This window comes from Phoenix dactylifera, chromosome 16 (assembly GCF_051530095.1).
Source record: "Phoenix dactylifera cultivar Ajwa chromosome 16, Ajwa_hap1_PhDact_Kaust_v1.1, whole genome shotgun sequence".
NCBI classification, from domain to species: Eukaryota; Viridiplantae; Streptophyta; class Magnoliopsida; order Arecales; family Arecaceae; genus Phoenix; species Phoenix dactylifera.
The window spans coordinates 714,295-734,104 of record NC_143205.1 but is presented as its reverse complement, the minus strand read 5'-3'; the positions used below and the strand labels follow the sequence as shown (position 1 = coordinate 734,104).

General features: G+C 45.7%; 2 protein-coding genes across 3 annotated transcripts; both read right to left on the bottom strand.

The window, feature by feature from the left end:
- Positions 1 to 9,204: 9,204 nt before the first annotated feature.
- On the bottom strand, positions 9,205 to 10,056 carry LOC148699697 (uncharacterized). Its single transcript, XM_088712863.2, has one exon. The coding sequence runs from the start codon at positions 10,054 to 10,056 to the stop codon at positions 9,205 to 9,207; it is 852 nt and encodes a 283-aa protein (XP_088568989.2).
- A 3,192-nt stretch (positions 10,057 to 13,248) lies between these two features.
- On the bottom strand, positions 13,249 to 17,307 carry LOC103698239 (uncharacterized). 2 transcript variants are annotated; one of them, XM_008780229.5, is made up of 5 exons: positions 17,169 to 17,296; positions 16,382 to 17,008; positions 14,983 to 15,148; positions 14,607 to 14,891; positions 13,249 to 14,194 (listed from the first exon to the last, which is right to left on the bottom strand). In XM_008780229.5, exons 3-5 carry the CDS (start codon positions 15,130 to 15,132, stop codon positions 13,556 to 13,558), a joined length of 1,074 nt encoding a protein of 357 aa, XP_008778451.3. In that variant the 5' UTR covers positions 15,133 to 15,148; positions 16,382 to 17,008; positions 17,169 to 17,296; the 3' UTR covers positions 13,249 to 13,555. The 2 variants fall into 2 exon arrangements, with proteins under 2 accessions (XP_008778451.3, XP_008778453.3); XM_008780231.5 differs by lacking the exon at positions 16,382 to 17,008 and having other exon boundaries at positions 17,169 to 17,307.
- Between the last annotated feature and the right edge of the window lie 2,503 nt (positions 17,308 to 19,810).

The following is a 19,810-nucleotide window of genomic DNA, read 5'->3' as shown; positions in this document are numbered from 1 at the left end:
AAACCTACAACGAAGCGATGTTAGACACCTGAAGGAAGCAATGAAGTCAGAGATAGACTCAATGCATTCCAACCAAGTTTGGATCTTAGTAGATCCACCTGAAGGTATAGTACCTATTGGGTGTAAATGGATATACAAAAGAAAATTAGGTTCGGATGGCAAGGTAGAGACCTATAAAGCAAGGTTGGTAGCAAAAGGTTATAGTCAGCGCGAAGGCATTGACTATCGGATACCTTTTTACCAGTAGCCATGCTAAAATTCATTTGAATGTTGCTTGCTATTGCAGCTTATCATGATTATGAGATTTGGCAGATGGATGTGAAAACTGCATTCCTTAATGGGCACCTTGAGGAAGATATCTATATGGAGCAGCCTTTGGGTTTCACTTCCAGTTATGGTGATCACAAGGTTTGCAAGCTGCAAAGATCCATCTATGAATTAAAGTAAACATCTCGGAGTTGGAATACTCGTTTCAATGATGTAATCAACTCGTTTGATTTCATCAAGAACGAAGAGAGCCCCGATAGAAGACTAGCTGGCACCGAGAGCACTGAACTCGGAAATCGTCGTAGCACTCTTGGACTCATTGGTGGGGGACTAACATGACTATGTTGATTATCAGTTACCCCTCGATCAAGAAAAGTCAACTGGTGGAATACATCGCATCAACCTGGGAGCATTAGCCGATCTGGTACATCAATACATGTTCCTATGCCCATTCCAATCTTGTCTAACTTTGCTAACTTCCCCTTCTCCACCCGTATCTTGTTCGTTCTGGAAACACGTCTTCCTATTCCATCTTTTCCTGAATCTCCCTTAACGGAAGAAATAGAAGCTCGAGAAGGAATACCAAAAAAAAACCTAGAAAACTCGCTGAGATTGACGATTCTCTCTGTGTTGCATCCATGGCGCTTAATGGTTACAACATTGGCTGGCAAATTGGGGAATATGGCTTTGAGTCGGGGCACCCCGCCCCGGAAAACCCCTCTTGTATTCGTTGGCCTAACTTTCTCGTGTTATGGTCGACAGCATTTTTTCTCCGGGGTATAGGAAGAGTCACTTGAGGGTTAGTGATGCGACCTTCTGTAAAAGCATCACGCGGGTGAACGCAAGCTGAAGCATTCTATGCTTACCGGACTGAGATGGAAGTTGAAAGGGTAGACAGAGGCCAATAAAGTCTTTATTAAAGACTCTCGAAAGCGAGTTGCCGGGTAGAACTCCTACCCACCTTCTTTTATACGTTGATGACAACATTCTCACCGGATCAACTCACGACGAGGACTACCCATGCCATCCGGGCTGAAGCGCTTCCCTTGCCCCGGGCTCACACACAGGAAAATTTAGAATGTTGGTTTTGATTGCGGGAAGGGATGCGGAAACAGGAGAAAAAGACGAGAATAGAGGCGAGAACAAGGGCAAGCCGACCACTATTTTTCCATTCAAGGCTATTTGGCAGAAGGAGCGTCATCACAGGACAAACCGATCCTTTCGACAAATTATCTTCCTTGGCAAGTCGACCGAAGGGATTCATCCATTCATGCAGTCAGTAGTCAAATGGTCCCTCTATCTAATGAATCAATGGCCGCCGATTCGATTCAATGCTCTTTAGTGCCTTCGTGATATCTAAGGAGAGAGGAGAACACACTATAGCTTAACGACTTGCCTTTAACGACTAGAGCTTCGATCGAGCGTCAGAAGAGGAACCATGTGTGTACAAGAAAGTCAGTGGGAGGGCTATAGTATTCTTCGTACTGTACGTGGATGATATACTCCTAATTGGAAATGATGTTTCCATGCTCACATCGGTCAAATTATGGTTGTCTAAAAAGTTTTACATGAAAAACTTTAGGGAAGCATCTTATATTTTGGGGATTAAGGTCTATAGAGATAGATATAAGAGAATGCTTGGCCTATCACAGAAAATGTACATAGAGAAAGTGTTGAAGAGGTTCAGCATGGAAAACTCTAAAAGAGGATTGTTACCCCTAAGGCATGGGATAAATCTCTCAAAAAAGATGTGCCCCAAAATGTCTGAAGAGATTCAACGCATGAGCAGGATCCCTTATGTATCGGCAATAGGGAGCTACATGTATGCCATGCTATGTACTTGACCTAATATAGCGCATGCTGTGAGTGTCACACGTAGATATCAGTCGAATCTAGGCGAGGAGCACTGGATAGCTGTGAAAAATATTTTTTAAGTACTTGAGAAAGATTAAGAATATATTTTTGGTCTTTGGAGGAGGGACTGAGTTAAAGGTAGAAGAATATACTGATTCAGACTTTATGGCTGATCCTGATGATAGAAAGTCTACATCAGGATATGTATTTTTATGTAATGGAATCGGTAAATTGGAAGAGTTCTAAACAACTGATTATTGCAGATTCTACCATGGAAGCAGAGTACATTGCCGCATCAAATGCTGCGAAGAAAATATTTTTGGTACAAGAAGTTCGTTGAGGAGCTAGGTGTCATGTCCTCGGATGCCATAACCCTTTTCTGCAACAACAATGGCGTCATAGCACTCGCTAAGGAGCCAAGGTCTCAATAGAAATCCAATCACATAGAGCGGCGATTTCATCTAATTCGTGACTACCTTGAAAAACAGTATGTAGAGGTGCAGAGAGTACACTCCACTGACAACGTGGCGGACCCATTCACTAAGCAGCTGAGTCAGCAGAAGTTAGAAGTCCATCTTGAGAAGATGGGGCTTAGATACATGTCTGATTGGCTTTAGTGCAAGTGGGGATTGTTAGAAGTATACTGTAAAAGCAATGTGGCTGACGCGTATTTGTAATTTGGGGCATAAATTTGTAATTTGACTCTTATTGATTAATAAGATTAGGCAATTTGTTATTCATTCATGTTTGTATGTGTCCATGAATCATCCAAGAAATTAATACAATGATGATACATATTCTCAAGAAGTTGAGAATTTGAGGCATGTGTCATTAAGGTTTAATTTCTAAATCCTCCTGATCGATGGATCCATCACGAGGACGGTGATCGATCTGCTGAGATTAGTGCACAGATTACTTAGTCAGATGGATGAGTCTCGAGTCCACAGTGTAAAGAAACTAGAGTGATTATGCAAGTACTTGTCACAGAACAAGTGTACTGAGCGTGACCAAAGAATGTAGTCACATGGATGTCTATCCACTCGTTAGTGACTACTTATGTTGCAGTTGTATGACTAATTTTTTGACCTGTGATGCCTTAGCTATTCACTGTGAGGTTGTTGTAGTTTGCCGAGCATGCGAACTTGGGCCCTAGCCATTCAGATCCTTGTGGTGCAGATTGGCTGCAGTAGGTTCATTTTGGAATAGGGTTACATCTAGATGGGATCTATCGATCTTGATAGATTAGGAGTGATCCTATGTGATTTATGAGACTAAGTTTGATAAATTTCTAGCTAGGTATTTTGGAAAAAGTATTTTCTATATCTCAAACTAGAAGTCGAATAAATTTGACATATGACGGACGATGAGATTTGACAAGTTATCCATAACCTCCGTCATGTTGGGATCCATGATAGAGGGACTGTATCATACGCTAACTGCACCTAGAGGTTCAGACATTCCGTTCTGCTGGGTTGCCACCACATACTGCTAGGTATCACTAGTGGATTGTGAGGCTCGAAGGCATTCACTTAATGATCAGTGAACCCTAGGAGTAGAACTGAAATCAAACGAGTTTCAGTGATATTGAGATGGAGATCTCAATATGTCTCACTACCAGATAGAATAGAACCTACGGGGTCACACACATAGAGGATTTGATTAGTCAGACTATCGTAATTGTGATTTAGAATCATAATTGATGTCAATTATCAATATGATTGGTGATTGAATTAACCCACTAAATGTTAGTGAGTTTATGGAAGAAGAATTAAGTAGAATTGATTGCAATTAGATTGCAATTGGGCTGATTTGATGAGCCAAATCAAATTGGGTTCGACCCAAATTGAGTTGGGCTCATGATTGGTTTAACCCTCATTAGATCAGGTTATATTGTTGGAATATGTCTTAAGTCGTGTTCACACCAGGCGGATTTTAAAGACCACATAACATTGTAGGATAAAAATGCATCAAGTCGTGTTCACACCATGCGGACTCTAAAGTCCCCATGGCATTGTAGGATGCATGGCACCCCAACTAATTCTCCTAATATGATTAGAAGTTAGCTTTAGTCCTAATGAGATTAGGACCCATCCAAGGTGCCATGAAAGATGTCCAAGCCCAATGTGATTTGGCTCTAATCTCTTGATCCAAGGACACATGTTATGCATTGATTTGAGGCGCCACATAAGAGGATTCTAATCCTCTTGATCATTGCGCCATGGACACTTGGCATTGATCCAAGGGTGGGCGGCAAGGAAGAGTTTATCTCTTGTTTTGATAAGCCTTAAAAAATCCTAAGCCACCAAGTATAAATAGGAAGGAGGGGAGGCGTGTGAATGGTATTGGAGTCTCTCCTTCTCCACGCCTCCTCCCTCTCCCTCTCCTCCACTTCTCCCACGGCAGCAAGAAGCCCCTCCTTCTTCCTCTCCCAAGGTTGCATTGGAGGCGTGAGAAGATAATCTCAAGAGGAGAGCCAACACGCCAAGGAAAGAAGGGTTCTTTCCTTCCCATGCCCAAGGCTTCTTCCTTCTTCTCCACGGCGACAAGAGGGGTCTCTTCATCCTCTTCCTCTAGGGTAGCAAGGCAAGGAAGATCCACTTCTTCCATGGTGCAAAGCTTCCTCCTTTCTCCTCCTCCATTGTGAGCAAGGTTAAAGAAGAAAGAGTTCTTCTTCAAGGAGATATGTTACTGATCTTCTTCTAATCATCATCGATAATCATGAGAGGTCTCTGCAAGGAGCTAGCACTCCGGTGAGATTTGATCTCAGATAGTCGAGTCCTCATGTGGATACCTGTAGAGGCCGGACGTGTGTGCGGCTCCAACAGGAACCTCCAAAGATCATTAGGCTGCGGTATTTTTCCACCCGCACAAAGTTTGAAGATAGAATCTTCAAACCTTTGTTTCTGATTTTTAATTTAGTTTTGTGATATTTAATCAATCCCTTCAGTTCCTAATCTTTCCTCCCTTATGAGTTCAAAGGTCTTCTGGATTTGGATCCAGGAAAATTTTTGAACTCTACAATCTGTGGTGCGTTTATATGATGAACGACGTCCCGTGCGAGATTACGCTGCGATCATTGCATCGCAAGGGACGCAACACAGCAGTCACATCAACCTATGCGATATCATTCACAAAGAACTCAACTCTGCTGAAATCTCTTCTTTCCATACTGTTGCTTCTCTATTCTAACTTAGGCGTCGAAGGATCCTCCACCGGAAATTTTCCGGCAAGCGGACTTTTTGCAAACCGCCCTCGGAGAAGACCAACAATCTCTACCTCAACTAACCAGTTCAACTTGATTTCTTCCAACCTCAGAGTCATCCGAGCTACGCTCTGACTCCGGTCTGAATTCAACAGCAACAACTTCCAATTTAAACAGCTTTGGAAATTACAAGGCCAACTTTACCCATTTTCGTCACCTTGGAAAATAAGAGACAAGATACGGTTGGAAGGGGTAACATGTGTTTTTTATGCACATAGACTTGGAGAAGGTCATAGAGAACGGTTGGCACGATTATTATATTTGGACCATTGAATTAAAGTGTGAAAGAAACTTGAAGCCTTCGTTGGAAAAATCGGAATGAAATGAGTTTTACTTCATAATGGAGGCTGGCTGTCCCCAAGCTGGTAAAGAATTAAGCGACGTGGAGACGAGGAGATGCAAAGAATGGTTGGGGACTTGGGCCTACAAATACAATGTTAGCCGCTTTCTTGTTCGCCCCTGCTCCCCCTCAAACCTTTTCCCCGTACATAAGCTTTTTTTTTTTTTTTTTTTTTTTTGCTAAAACGGGGTATCATACCCGACGGAAACGGATACACCCAATAAGGTCAAAAAATAGGATACCTCGAAGTGCCAAAGGCAACTCCCCATCATCAATCCACAAGGTGCCTCCGGAATGACAAGCTACATACGCAGCTACCCAATCCGCGGCGCCGTTACCTTCACGGTAAATATGCTTGGCCTGAAAGGCCCATCCATCCCTCGCCATAGCCCAAATGTCACGAAGCAAAGGATGATCACTGCCGCCACCCCTGGACCCCTCTGGATCCAACTGATGACAGTGGCTGAGTCACCCTCTAGTATGATGGACCTAGCCTGTAAGACACACCGGGCATGGCGAATACCCGCCCAGGCTACTCTCAGCTCCGCACACGGAACCGAAGTGTCAAATAACTGACTGCCACCGGCAGCCACCACCCTGGCAGACGGGTCCCGAATAACAAAACCCGCGCCACCCCGTGTGCCACCATCCAGAACAGACCCATCAAAGTTGACCTTGAGGAAACTCGGGGGTGGGGGCTCCCAAGTGAAAAACACCGTACGGAAAACTGCCGAAGCAGAATGGGAACCCCAGATGTCCCGAGCTATCAAGGTCCCTTCAACAGGGATGGTGTAACACAGCTCTGCCGCCTGAACGCGTGCCTTTTCGACCACAAATCGCGGCGACACACGTCGTTCGCCGAAAGTGCGAGCATTCCTAGCCAGCCAGATCTGGTAGGCAGTGCAGCTCGCTCGAACAATCTCCTGACGAAGCACAGGGGACTCCGTGACGCATGGCCTGTAAGAACAGGTCCCTACAGTGCCATACCTCCTGTGGGACCCCTGCCAGACGCCAAGTACTCCTAGCCCATGAGCACCGAAACAGGGCATGGTCCACTGTCTCAGCCACACCACAATCCTCACACACCAATGGGATCCTCATACCTCGACCTCCAAGTACAGCTCTCGTAGGAAGACGGTCCCAGACCACCTTCCAAAGGAATAACGCTACCCTCGGGTGAAGCTTCAATCGCCAGATCCAGACACAATCTGGGCCAGGCTCATACTCCCACCTAATGATGCGGGAGAGGTCGCCCATCCTGACCCTGGATCTGGACGAGGACCTCCACACACATACGTCAGGTCCACCACTCTGTGGGAAAGAGAGTGAGCGGACCCACTCCGCCAAATGCTGCCCGAAGTGAAGGGCCAACCGAATCTCATCCCAGCCAGCCGCCCCGGAAGTCATAAGATCACAGACCAGTAGACCCTCCCCAGCCTCGACACTAACCATAGTCGGCCAAAGCCGCAGAGGAAGGCCATCGACCCATGGGTCCCCGGCCACGTCGATGCTACGCCCGTCACCTATCAGCCATCGGGTGTGACTTGACACCAATGGCAAGTACCTCGCTATCTCACGCCATAGAAAGGAGCATCTCCGCCCTCCTCGGGCCCAGCCCTCAGGACCTGCCCACCCCATAACGGATAGTCATGATCCGGCTCCAAAACCCCTGCGGCTCCAGGATGAAACGGGAGGCATGCCGGGCAAGGAGCTGCTCTCGTCTCTCCAGGAGAGACACCACCCCAAGACCACCCTCCCTGAGGGGAAGGCAGATACTCTCCCACGCCACCAGGTGCACCCTACGACCCCCACCCAGTGAGCCCCATAAGAAGCCCCGAAGGAGTCGCTCAATCCTCACTAGAACAGTCCTTGGCACCACCGTATTTGCCATAAGGTAGATGGGCATGGAACCCAAAACAGATCGAATCAGCGTGACTCTGCCCATCATAGATAGGGACGCTGCCTGCCAACCCTCTAGTCTGCTATGAACCCTTTGCACCAGCTCGGTGCACTCGGAAACCCGCAATCTCCTACCCGAGATCGGAACACCCAGATAGGTCCAGGTCCCGTCCTGCTCGGGCATCTCCAGGATCCTCCGAATCCCCCGTCGAACCCGGAGTGACGTACTTGGGCTGAAGGAGATGGAGGATTTCTGGGCATTCACTCTTTGACCGGATATAGTGCAGTAGACGGCCAAAACCCTCCTGATAGCCTGAGCGTCCGCTACGCGAGCCCGGGTCAGGAGGAGGCAGTCATCGGCGAAGAGTAAATGTGAAATCGGCGGGGCCCCTGGAGCTGTGACATAAGCCTCCAGGACTCCGGAGGCACACACCCCCTACAGCAACCAAAACAAGACATCAGAACAAATGATAAACAAGTATGGAGATAGCGGGCAACCCTGCCGAAGCCCCATAGTAGAACTGAAGAAAGGGGTTGGAGAGCCATTGACCAAGATAGAAAACCTTGGTCCCCGAACACATCCTAGAACCCACCCAATCCATGTCTCATGGAACCCCAGACTCTCCAAAGCTAGCCTAAGAAAACTCCACCCAATTCTATCATAAGCTCGTTCCATATCCAGCTTGACAGCCATCAAGCTCCGCCGCTTCGAGGCCCGTCGAAGATCCCACATTATCTCTTGGGCCACCATGACATTATCAGAAATACTCCTACCTCTCACAAAAGCACCCTGCTCCTGACAGATGATGCTAGAGAGGAGGGGCTTCATACGTTCCATTAGTATCCTTGCCACAACTTTGTATAAAGTTGTGCACAAACTGATCGGCCTAAAGTGGCTGGGCTCGGCCGCATCCTGACGCTTAGGTATCAGCGTGACAAATGTGGCCTTCCAGTCGTCAGGCATCCCAGCTCGACTGAAGAAACACAGGACTGCTCCCACCACTGCATTCCGAACGATACCCCAGTATCTCCGGAAGAAAAAAGGTGGGAAGCCATCTGGACCAGGGGCCCTATCCTCGCCCAGAGCCCAAATAGCCTCACGCACCTCCCCCTCCGTCACTGGTCGAACCAACATAGCGTTCTCGGTCATATCAATTTGGGAATCGGCCCTCGGTAGCTGGCCGGCTGCATCAGACCCACTATCCTCCGTCCAACGAGATCGAAAGAAATCAAGCAGGATATGGCTAATGGCCGAATCCCCCTCCACCCGGTGGCCCTGCTCATCCCGCAAGGATCGGATCATATTCCTCTGTCTTCTGATAACCGTAGAGCGATGAAAGAAACTAGTGTTCCGATCACCCTCTCTGACCCACTGAATTCTGGATTTTTGTCTCCAGAAGATCTCATGTTGACACAGGATCGAGTGGTGAGTGGCGAGAAGTCCCCGGAGGCTCACCATATCGTCCTCGGAGAGCACACCCACCTGATCTTCACTTCTTTGGAGGTCAGCAATCGCGGCCTCCACATCCTCCAACTTCCTAAAGATGTCGCCCACTACCTCACGATTCCAGCGTCGTAGCCGTCACTTAGTCAGTTCCAGTTTGCGTGAAACCCTCTGCATGGCATCACCGCGAACTGGTAGACTCCAAGCTCCTCGGACAATGTCCCAGGATTGAGGGAGGGACAGCCAAACCTTCTCGAACCGGAAGGGGCACCGGTAACTAGACACCGATACCGTCGAAATCAACAAAGGACAATGGTCCGAAGCAATCCGGGGTAGGTGACGAACCCTATAGGAAGGAAATCTAATGAGCCAGTCGATGGAAGCAACAGCCCTATCAAGCCGCTCCCACATCCTGGCTCGACCGGACTGGTTGTTACACCAAGTGAATTGCGGGCCGGAGAAACCTAGATCAACTAGGCCGTTACGCGAGATGAAATCGCGGAACTCCCTCCTATCCACAGAGTCAGTGAACACCCTACCTCCACGTTTCTCACTCCCCTCCAGGATGCAATTGAAATCTCCCACTATCGCCGTCGGAAGGCCCTGAGCGAGTAAGTGGGAGAGCTCATCCCACAATACCCTCCTGGTCCGATGGTCAGTACTAGCATACACACCACTCAAAACCCATGGAGCAACATTAGGTTCCGAGATAATCATTAGGACCTGTTGGGAGCAGTTATGGAATACATCGACTGTGGCCACACCCCGCTTCCATAAAGCCACAATGCCCCCGGACAACCCCCGAGACTCAACTACATATGACTCCCAGTCATCCTCAAATCGCCGCAAAACACGACCCAATCCTCTACCGGATAGTCGTGTTTCATAGAGAAGGCAGATCTCTGGACTATGGATCTGAACCAGCCTCCTAAAGGATGACATGAAGGCCGGCTTCGCCGCCCCTCTACAATTCCACGCAAGAATCCTCATGGAGAAAAGTCCGAGAGGTCGGCCACAGGCACATCCACCCTCTGGGCCGCAGGGTCCATCACCACCTCATGATAAGGATCATCCCGCTGACCCTCATCCACACTAACCCCAGACACGACTCGCAGCACTGCCGCCTTCACCCGTTGAACAACCGTCGAGTGATCTGCGGACCAGCTAGCCGCCCCCTCAGAACCACACGAGTCACCTACCCCGTGCTCCATAAGTGCAGGTGCGTCCTGCCCCTCCAGAGAGCCCGTCATAGGACAATCTACACAGACAGGGGGCCCACTATCCATAATCGCGTCGCCCAACTCGAGCCCGCTCGAGGCACCATCCCCCTGTCCCACATCCAACTCTAGAGGGTCTAGAGTAGTAGGGACCTCGGACGGCGGAACCACCCTGGGGACCTGGGCCATAAACTGGAAACCAAGCGCACTGGACCCCATCCGCTCGGCCAGCAGATCGGGCCCAATGGCAGGCCCCGTAGAGCCCAAAGAAGCTGTGAACAGTGGAAGGCCCACAGGGGCCTTCCCAGAGTCCTCCGCGCGTGGCCCAGCCAGATTGGGCCACGCGCTACCCGCCGCGCGACGGGCCTGGGAACCCGTCGCGCGGTTCACCACATGCACCACGCGGGGCTCACGTGCCCCGCAGGCTCCCCTGTGGCCCGCCCGTCCCCGGCCCAGGGAGCGACCCAGATCCAGCAGCGGCCCAGCGTTTCTGGGCCGCTTCTTGGACGCTCCCTTGTGCTGGCCCACCAAGCGCACACCTGGCCCGGCCTGATCAACCTGGCCGGACCCGATCCTTCCCCCCACCGTCTCCGGGACACCCTCCACCTGCCCGCCGGAGTCCAGGGCCCCTTTCACAACCGGCGGGGAGTGGCGACGGGCCATTTTGGTTGGCTTTTGCCAACCCTCCAGGTCCGGCGGGGACACCGAAGGGATAGGCGAAGCAACCGGCGAGGGCGGCCTAGAAGGGGGCAACCCAGCAGGGGGCTCGGCGCCCGGCGAGGGCGACCGAGGAGGGGGCGACCCAGCTACAGTCTCACCCGTCTTCCTCGACTGCGGCGGCCCTTGCTCCCGCGGCTGCCGGGCGCGAGATGTCACCAACCACGGGCCATAGATCGGCCTGGGGTCCGCCTCCCCCAGAGGGCTCGCACCCGTCGGCACCGGAGCCCCGAACCGGCACCCAAGCTCAAGGTGTCCGATTCTACCACACCGAAAGCATAGATCCGAGATGCTTTCGAATACAAATGGCTGCCAGAGGGCCTTCGTCCTCCCGAGGATCCGAATTCCTGGGAGGAGGGGAGCGGAGGCATCAATCGCCACCTTGACACGCGCGAAGCCCATGGCTCGGCGCCCCTCTGTGACTCCATCCACCGCCAACGGCCGCCCTGCCTTGGCAGCAATCTCCAAAATGGTCGAGGTCGACCAATATTCTGGAGGAAGCCCGGGTAGCCGTAGCCACACAACCACCGTTTTCACCGGAGAATCCCTAGGTAGAAAGTCCGGCGTCCACGGCTCCATGGCTAACATTTGCCCCGCCACCACCCAGGGCCCCTCCACCAGAGCGCGGTCCCGGACCTCCGGCAACCGGAACCGCAGAGCAAAGTGGTCTTCGGCTAGGCTAACCGCCACCACCTCCCCTGTTTTCTTCAACCGGGCAGCCACATCCTTGGCTACCCACTCGACCGGCACCTGCCGGCCGAGGCTCCGACCGACCACAGCGAGGCCTTCCCACTCCCGGCGGGCTACCTCGATAGGCTCCCCCGGGAGCTCGACGATCGACGAGAAGTGGTGGCTCAAACGAGCCACCTCCGTCTCCGTCAGTCTATGAGTAACCCAAGGTCCAGGGCGCGCCCGGCCACCCGGTCGCTCCCCTTTCCACCCCGAATTCGTACCTTTGCCTTGAGCTACAACCTCCGCCCACGTCCTCGTCATCGGCACCGCGGGCAGCTCCGTTGGTTCCTTGCCATCCGCCGTCGACGACCCCGCCGCCTGCTCCCCTGCCGAGCTCGTCGTCCCCGCCATCGGCTGCTTCCCCTTCTTCCGGGCCATTGGGATTCCTGAAACAGCAAGCAAACAACCAAGCCAACAACACGAGGCCCACCTCGATCTCCACCGTCCACCGGGCAACAACGGAGATCTCGCCGACGCCGGCGAAGATAGCCGTTGGGTTTGACAGACTTCCTCTCTCCTCAGAGTTTCTCACTCTAAAGAGCCGTTCGCTGAAAATCTTTACTTTGTTAGGAATCAGATTTTTCGTAAGGTGTCTTGTTTATAGCAATATGGTCATATTTTAAAAATCTTTTGTACCTGTTTGATCCGCAAAAAGAGGAAAGAAAAAAGTGTGGTCAACAAAAAATATAAAAAAATACCTCATATTTGATTGTAGTTTTCAAAGAAAATAGAAGGAAAAGTAACTTTTATGTTGAATTAAGATTCTTATATTTCATAAAAAAACAATTCATATGGAATATAAAAAAAATCCAATTTTCACTAGCTGAAAATTAAAAATATTTTTTTTCCAAAAGTGCCCTTAAGCTTTTAAATAAAATGTGGTAATATTTTTTTATTAAAAGCATAATAAATATTTTACACAACTTTTTTATAAAAATAGATGCTTAACAAATACTCAAAAATGTATCACTTTTTTTATGACCAGCCAAATATATAAAACCTATTTTCCAAATATTATATATCCAAATATTAGCTTCCTCAAAAAAAACCAAATGAGTCTTTTAATGCATCAAAGATTTTGCTATCTTTTTCCATTTAGATGTTTTGATGGAATTTTAGATGGTTGCACTAAAGTTGCCATGAAGTTGAGCTTAATTACCAACTGGACAAGTCTTTTTAGCCACTAATTAGACACTAGATTTTTATGCAGCCTCCCCTCGTGCTCAAAAGTTGTCTTTGGTTACATACCTGGCACATAATCGGCAAATCCAATACCGAGTAGAAGGATAAATGAATAATCGATGTAGCGAGAGTATAAATGAGATTTTTCTGGCAAGGGCTTGTTCAGTCAAGCTTTGAAATACTTCTAAAGGGTCACATCATCTCATCATCTTCTTTTGACTCTTGGGAGGGTAGCTGGCATGACTTTGTTTATCAAAACTTGGTCCAGCATCAATAAATCAAGCAGGACCAGAGAACAGCATCAACCCATGACACCATCTACCAACTCCACAAGTGCCAACAAAATCACAACTGTTTTATTTATTCCATAATGCAGCCAAAGGCAAAAGGATAAGAATCTCTGTACGCATCCTTTTACACATCACACAACAGCCAGAGATCCATTAATATCTAGGATATAACATTACAAGATTCTAGTTTGCATTATTAGTCTCAAACAGTTCCAATTGCTCTTATTTATCTTCTAACCTGCTCTTGCATTGTCCAGAGGATGACTTCGCAAGCATTCATGTAGTCTTTTACGACAATAATCGCAACTAAAGATAATTTTACTGATCATAAACCAATATCCCTTACCATTATCAGGAACACACACTCGCAGTTGGTGCTGTAGCTGAAGTCGAGCCCAAACCTGCCGCCTTGAGTGGAAGTGGATCCCAGACTCCCCCTTCACCCTCATTGCACTGCCCACTCTCTTTCAGACTAAATGTCACCTTACTAGTAGGACTTCCAGAGTCTCTTGCTGCTGCCAATGCCTTCAGCCTGTATCGTTCAGCCCTCGAACCGATGGTCTGACCTAAAATTGAGGCTGCTATAGTGAATGCCATTGCAGTCTTCGGCATCAGCACGGATTTTCTGAGCATTGCAATAAATGGAACGGCAGCATGGACGGCTGCAAACCATTGTGGGGAGAATTTTTTGGTGTGCTCTCGCCATACCCCGAGGGGAACATTGGTTGCCATGCCTAGCAAGGCAATTGCTAGCATTTTAGCAGGCAATGGCTGGGGGCGGAGATTCTTCACAAGGGCGGTTCGGGCTAGCGCTGCTCGAGCAGCCACCACAGCAGGTGGGCACCTCAGATTCACACCTGCTGGTGGCTGTAGGGCCTTTGCCACAAGAGGCAGCACACGGCTCACTGCCCTGTAGGACTTTGCAATGGGGCACTGCCCGGTTTCCAGCCATTCATTGCTTAGTGCTTCATGTGAGGAATCTCCTCCTTTCTGAAACATAAGAATAGGCAGAACTAAGAAGTTGAGCAAACAAATTATATCTTGCTAGCTAAAAAGGTAACTTTTGAACTGCCTTATTCAACCTTGCTGGAATTAAAAAACAACTACATTTTTCCCACCAAGATTATGATTATTCTAATTGAATGCTTCAAAACCTTTAAAGGTCCAAGTAGGAGAAAACCAGATGCACAACACCAAGGGAAAGCTACAATTAACATATCTTTTGGGAAGGGGGAAAAAGGTAGTATGCTAGCCACTTTAAGAACAGATCAGCAGTTCAAAGTAATAACCGAGTCCTATCTACTGAAAGATATTTATACGAAGGTCTATCACAATACAGAGCCTTGACCGGTTCAAAGTTCAAAGTGATGCAATAGAGTCGAGCTGCGAGAGCAATGCTAACCTGTGAAGAAGGATCATTCTTGGAGGATTTCTTATTCTGTTTCTTCCACTTGTTTGAGAAGAAATCAAAGCCAAAGGGCCCTCCTAGTCCAAAAGCTGAGAGGCTGATAGTAGCTGCCTTGGCTCCTAAAGGGTTAAACTGTGGCGCAGGCTCAGGTTCCACATTTTCATCACGCACATAAGTTTTTCCAGAAAGTGGGACAACTCCATCACGTCCATGGAAAAGCTTGAATGCCATATCAAAGCTGGGTCCATCTTCAAAGATTGGACCCTTGGCTCCTTGTACCTAAAAGAAGCACAAACATCACTGAAGTAAGGATCCACATGCACATGTAAAAATAAATTTCCTTTTAGTTGAGGATAGAGGAATAAATTACAGGAGCAAAAAAATTGACAGACGAAGAGAATGAAAACTTTGTTGGTTCATTGATATTTCTCAAAAATGGGCATCTTTGGATGTCTGGATGAGCAAACAAATTCTCAGGTGCCGACGATTCACTGGTGAAACCACTGAAGAAGAGTTCCATTTCGAGAACGAGTAGCCTGAGAAAGCAAAAAACCATTCTTGCTCATATGTATTACTATTAGATCATAAAAAGTGGACAAGAAAACAGTAGCATGAAAATAATGGGTTTCTGGAAGGAGCTCAGTAATCAGCTGTATTGATAAAAGCTAAAATAAAGTCAACTTGATATACGAATAACGTTGCAGAAAAGAATGCTTAGACAAGAATAAGGAAAGAAACAAGAAGTCACTATATAGGAGGTATTTGCAATATATCTCCCAGATTACATCTTAAATAACTTCTGTGAACCTGAAGAATGCAAGTTGCAACTAAAACCAAAAGGAAATTGTCAAGAAACTTAGTCCTGGATAGCTAAGTCACAGCATGCACTTCACTGAAACCGAAAGAATAGAGAGCATATCCACAGGAACATGGAACCAACGATAGGAGTTGGAGTGATGGAACTCCATAAATTGATTGAAGCACAAAATTAAGGAGAAATATGATAAAATTCAGAGACTGGAAATCTAGTAAAGTTGAATTAAGCATTCATTCATCATCATGTGTTCTATAGAGATTAGAGCGATATAACAGTTGATAGTATGTGGAGCATTATCTAATTGGAAAGGTCATGGGGGAGTATATCGATCATGTGTGAATCATGTGAAGAAAATAGAGAAAGTCAGTTAATGAATTGAAATAAGTCATGCACTGTTGGATATCATAGAGGCTTCAAACTAATTAAAGTAAAAGAAAACAAAAAGGCTGGTGAAAAAGGAGAATGAAATAGAACAACAAGTGGTAAACAGCCACTGGTCTGAGACTTTCATACAACGTAAAATATGGAACATTTTGAGTAAGGATGACAAAAGGCAGATTATTTTTCTAAGAGCAAGGTTGTTTAATTATGATGCTCAAGTTTCGAAACAATTATGTAACTAGCAGCCACAGTGTTTAATTTACATCACTGCAACATGATAGTCATCTGAAGACTGAAACGAACACCGAAGAAGATCAGCAAGGACTATCCTTTTCATAATAGTAAACCAAACTTCAATAATTCTAATTGTTAGAACACAATACCGGCATAAGCTAAATTGTAATAACTATGATTTCAAGCTTTTACTATACAAGCTGTGTTTTAGATGGCTCCCATAGACAAGAATATATTTAACATGGCATCCCTGGTGAATCCCAAATCAGATAAAAAAGAACATGATACAATTAGACAACGGCACTAACACAAAATACATGGAAAGTATAAAGTTTACCAATCACAAATTCATCATCAGACTTCAGCTTTCCTTGGGTCATTCATATATAATTGGCATTTCTTATGTAAAAGTTTTCAGTAGCGCTTGAAAAAAAAAATGCAATTCCAGTCCAGATCTGGTATCCTGGGGTCTAAACCGGCCTCGAAACAGCTATGACCTGGTGCACCAATTTGCTAGAAGAAAAGGAAACCAAACAGGCTACCGAAATCTCAACTGCACAACCTAAACCAGAGCTACATCCAAACCTACTTCTGAATCAGTGATGAAGAAGACCAGTAACACGCAAATCCAGAGTCAAAATCACAAACAGGCCAACTGAACCAAAGAACGAGACTTCAATACCTCAACCAGTTATACAAGGAAACAATAATATCACAAAACTCTAGAATTTGCAAAGAGTTATGTATCTATACACATCGAAAACCCAAAAATCTCCTAAATTATGCCCCTGGACATGAACAAAAGAACGCGATTTATGTGTCCGTTGTAAAGGTTTGAATCTCCCGGAAGCCCTCCAATCTCCATGGAAGACATGGATCTTTATAGACCCTGAAATCCCATATTTCCTTCAAAACCGGATCCAATTCGTCCAGCTAAACTCGAAATACGAACATTTTGCTTGAACTATAAGAAAAACCACCATAAATTTCAGGAAAAAACACAGAAAGGGAAGACACACATGATCCAAACAAAAATAGAAACTACCAAGGGGTCAAAGATAATGAAAAATAGTCGAATTCGATCGAAATCAACGTCTAGAAATTGGGGAAAGACACTGGAATACCTCGAGAGATGGAGTTTCGAGGAGATTTTGGACACAAAATTCCTCCTTCAATTCCCTTCTCTCGGACCAGCGGGATCCCACAGCACGGAAGAAACGTGTGGAGAGCACGAGACGAGACCACCCCTCGCCTCCCCTCCCAATTTGTCAAAGCCGCGAAGCCACCGGTCGGGCCGGTCACCATTTCGATTATTTACCCGTAATGGCCGGTTGTTTGCCGGCGCGACGTGTTGATCTCTTTACGCTAATGTTGAGTATCCGCCGACCGATGGACTGGAGGGCTCATCTATGCCGTTGGATCGGAGACGGCTTTGTTTGGAAAATTAGCTGCGATAAGATTGAGGAATTTTTCTTTCTTTTTTTGCTTTCACATGATCTAAATGTAGAAGAAATCTTGTGAATTCCATGCGAGCGAGGAGGACAAACTGATTTTATATATAGCATCTAATATATAACATAAAATAATAGTAAAAGATATGGGTCAAGTTGCTCCTTTTCTTTCTTCTTCTTTTTTTTTCAAGAAAAGAAACTACTCTTCTTACTTATAATCCGACCAAATCATATTAACTAAATCGTGTTTTATATTATTATAGTAAATATCAGCTAATATTTTTAAGAAGGTATACCTTCTGACCTGTATTCCTTCTGTGCTTCCTTGCACTTGTTGCTTCCATCTATTTCTTTTCTTCTTTCAAGAGACGATTCAATCCCAACTTATTTGCTACTAAAGTTTGCTTCCTTTATATACTCTTTTCTTTTCCTAGCAAATGGTGGGGAAGAAAACCCAACCCATTCATTGAGAAAACGAATTAGCCGTTACAAACTGGCTCAAGAGCAAGTCACAAACAATATAAGAAATGAATACATGCAGAACAAAAACTATCCTAGGTGTATAAAGTATAAACTCATCCTTCATACCAAGTTCTCACCGGTCTTTACAGTACTAGCCAAATTTAAAAACCTCGCAAGCATTTCCAGCTAATAGATGCTTCATTTGTTTGCATACTTCTCTTTTTTTATTTTTTCATTCATAATATATAACTTTTTTAGTTTTTTTTCCTTCCCGGATCTTTCTTTTCAGTGTTCTTGCAAACTTCATCTTTGCTTCTGATCGTGTTGCTGCTCTTGAGGGACAAAACCGTTGACTAACAAGGTAGTTTAATTTGTGTCTTCATGGTTCCTATGAAGCTGTTCTCCTTCAGCTTTTCTATTTGCCTCCATTTATATTCCTTTTCTATATGTACTCCACAGCTTTTCTCCCATATTAGTTTACCTTCATTGTTGGGTTTATTACTACAATGAATTCTTGACATTTGCATCTAGGTTGGCTGAGACCTATTTGTCTTGTGTTACCATGGCTCCTTGACATTTATCCATTTTCATAATCACATCAATATTTACCTTACGCTTGCCATATTATTAATCTTTTCCACTTGCCATATTTGTTCATGTTCATGCTTTCCTTGAACCTGTTGGCAAGCTATACACTATTTCATAAAGAAAATGAAAATAGAAAAAGGAGGCACCTTGGATGTCATTAGTAAAATTCCTACATGAATCTGAAAAAGAAAAAAAATGACAATATTGATCGCAAACATGAACAGCTCATAAAATAGATCTTTTCATCTACAGCTAGAGGATGCTTATAATCCATACCATGTGGGAAGTAAAAAGAAGAAATCAGCAGGACATAGCCAAGCCATTTGGCTTCTGGAGTATTATGGCTCCCTACATTAATTTTATCCATCTCAGAAGCTAAAATTGGCAATTCTTTTAATTATTTGTCATCTTTGCACTTATCATTATCTATAGCTGTGCTTTTTTTTATTTCTATCATCTTTGCATACTCAATTTTCACTCAAGTGGAGTAAAGGGAGTGATGACATATTGATACAGGCGTTGAAAGACTTTTGGTAGGCCATATTTATCATTGGTGCATTTTAATATTAAAGTTTAATATTTATATTATTTATAAGGTTCATGTATTTGGGGAGATGAATGGGAATGATTCTACTTTGGAAAGTATATTTGGTGGGAGAGTTGTATTTAGGATTTCTAAGTGCATGTATATTTTTATTACTCTCATAAATTCCAAGTTCCAAACTCTCTATGGAAACTCTTCTTCCCCTTCATTCCAAAACACAATATCACTTCATTTTATTCACAAAAATAATTTGAGAGTTTTTGGAAAGCTTTACAATAATCTCTTAAATATACCAGAGATGAGTATAATTATCGATGTTATCTCTTAAATTACCTTTTCAATAATCTCGATGATTATTATAATATTACTTACTCTTTTGCAAAGAGTATTTGGAAAGCTTTACAGAACAAGCATGATACTGAAGAAGTTGGCGCAAAGAAATATGCAGCAAGCCAATTTTTTTGCTTTCAAATGGTGGATGAAAAGTTGCTAAACAAGCACAAGATTTTCAAATAATCGTTGCAGAGGTTAGATATGAAGGTATCAAGATTGGGGACAACCTAATTGTGGCTGGTATTATTGACAAGCACCACCATCATGGAGGAAATTTCTGAAATCTATGCACCACAAGTAGAAGGAGACGTCACTAGAGACCTTGATCACTCACATCCGAGTGGAGGAGGAAGCTCGAAGCCAAGATGCACTTGTTACACAAGAGGGT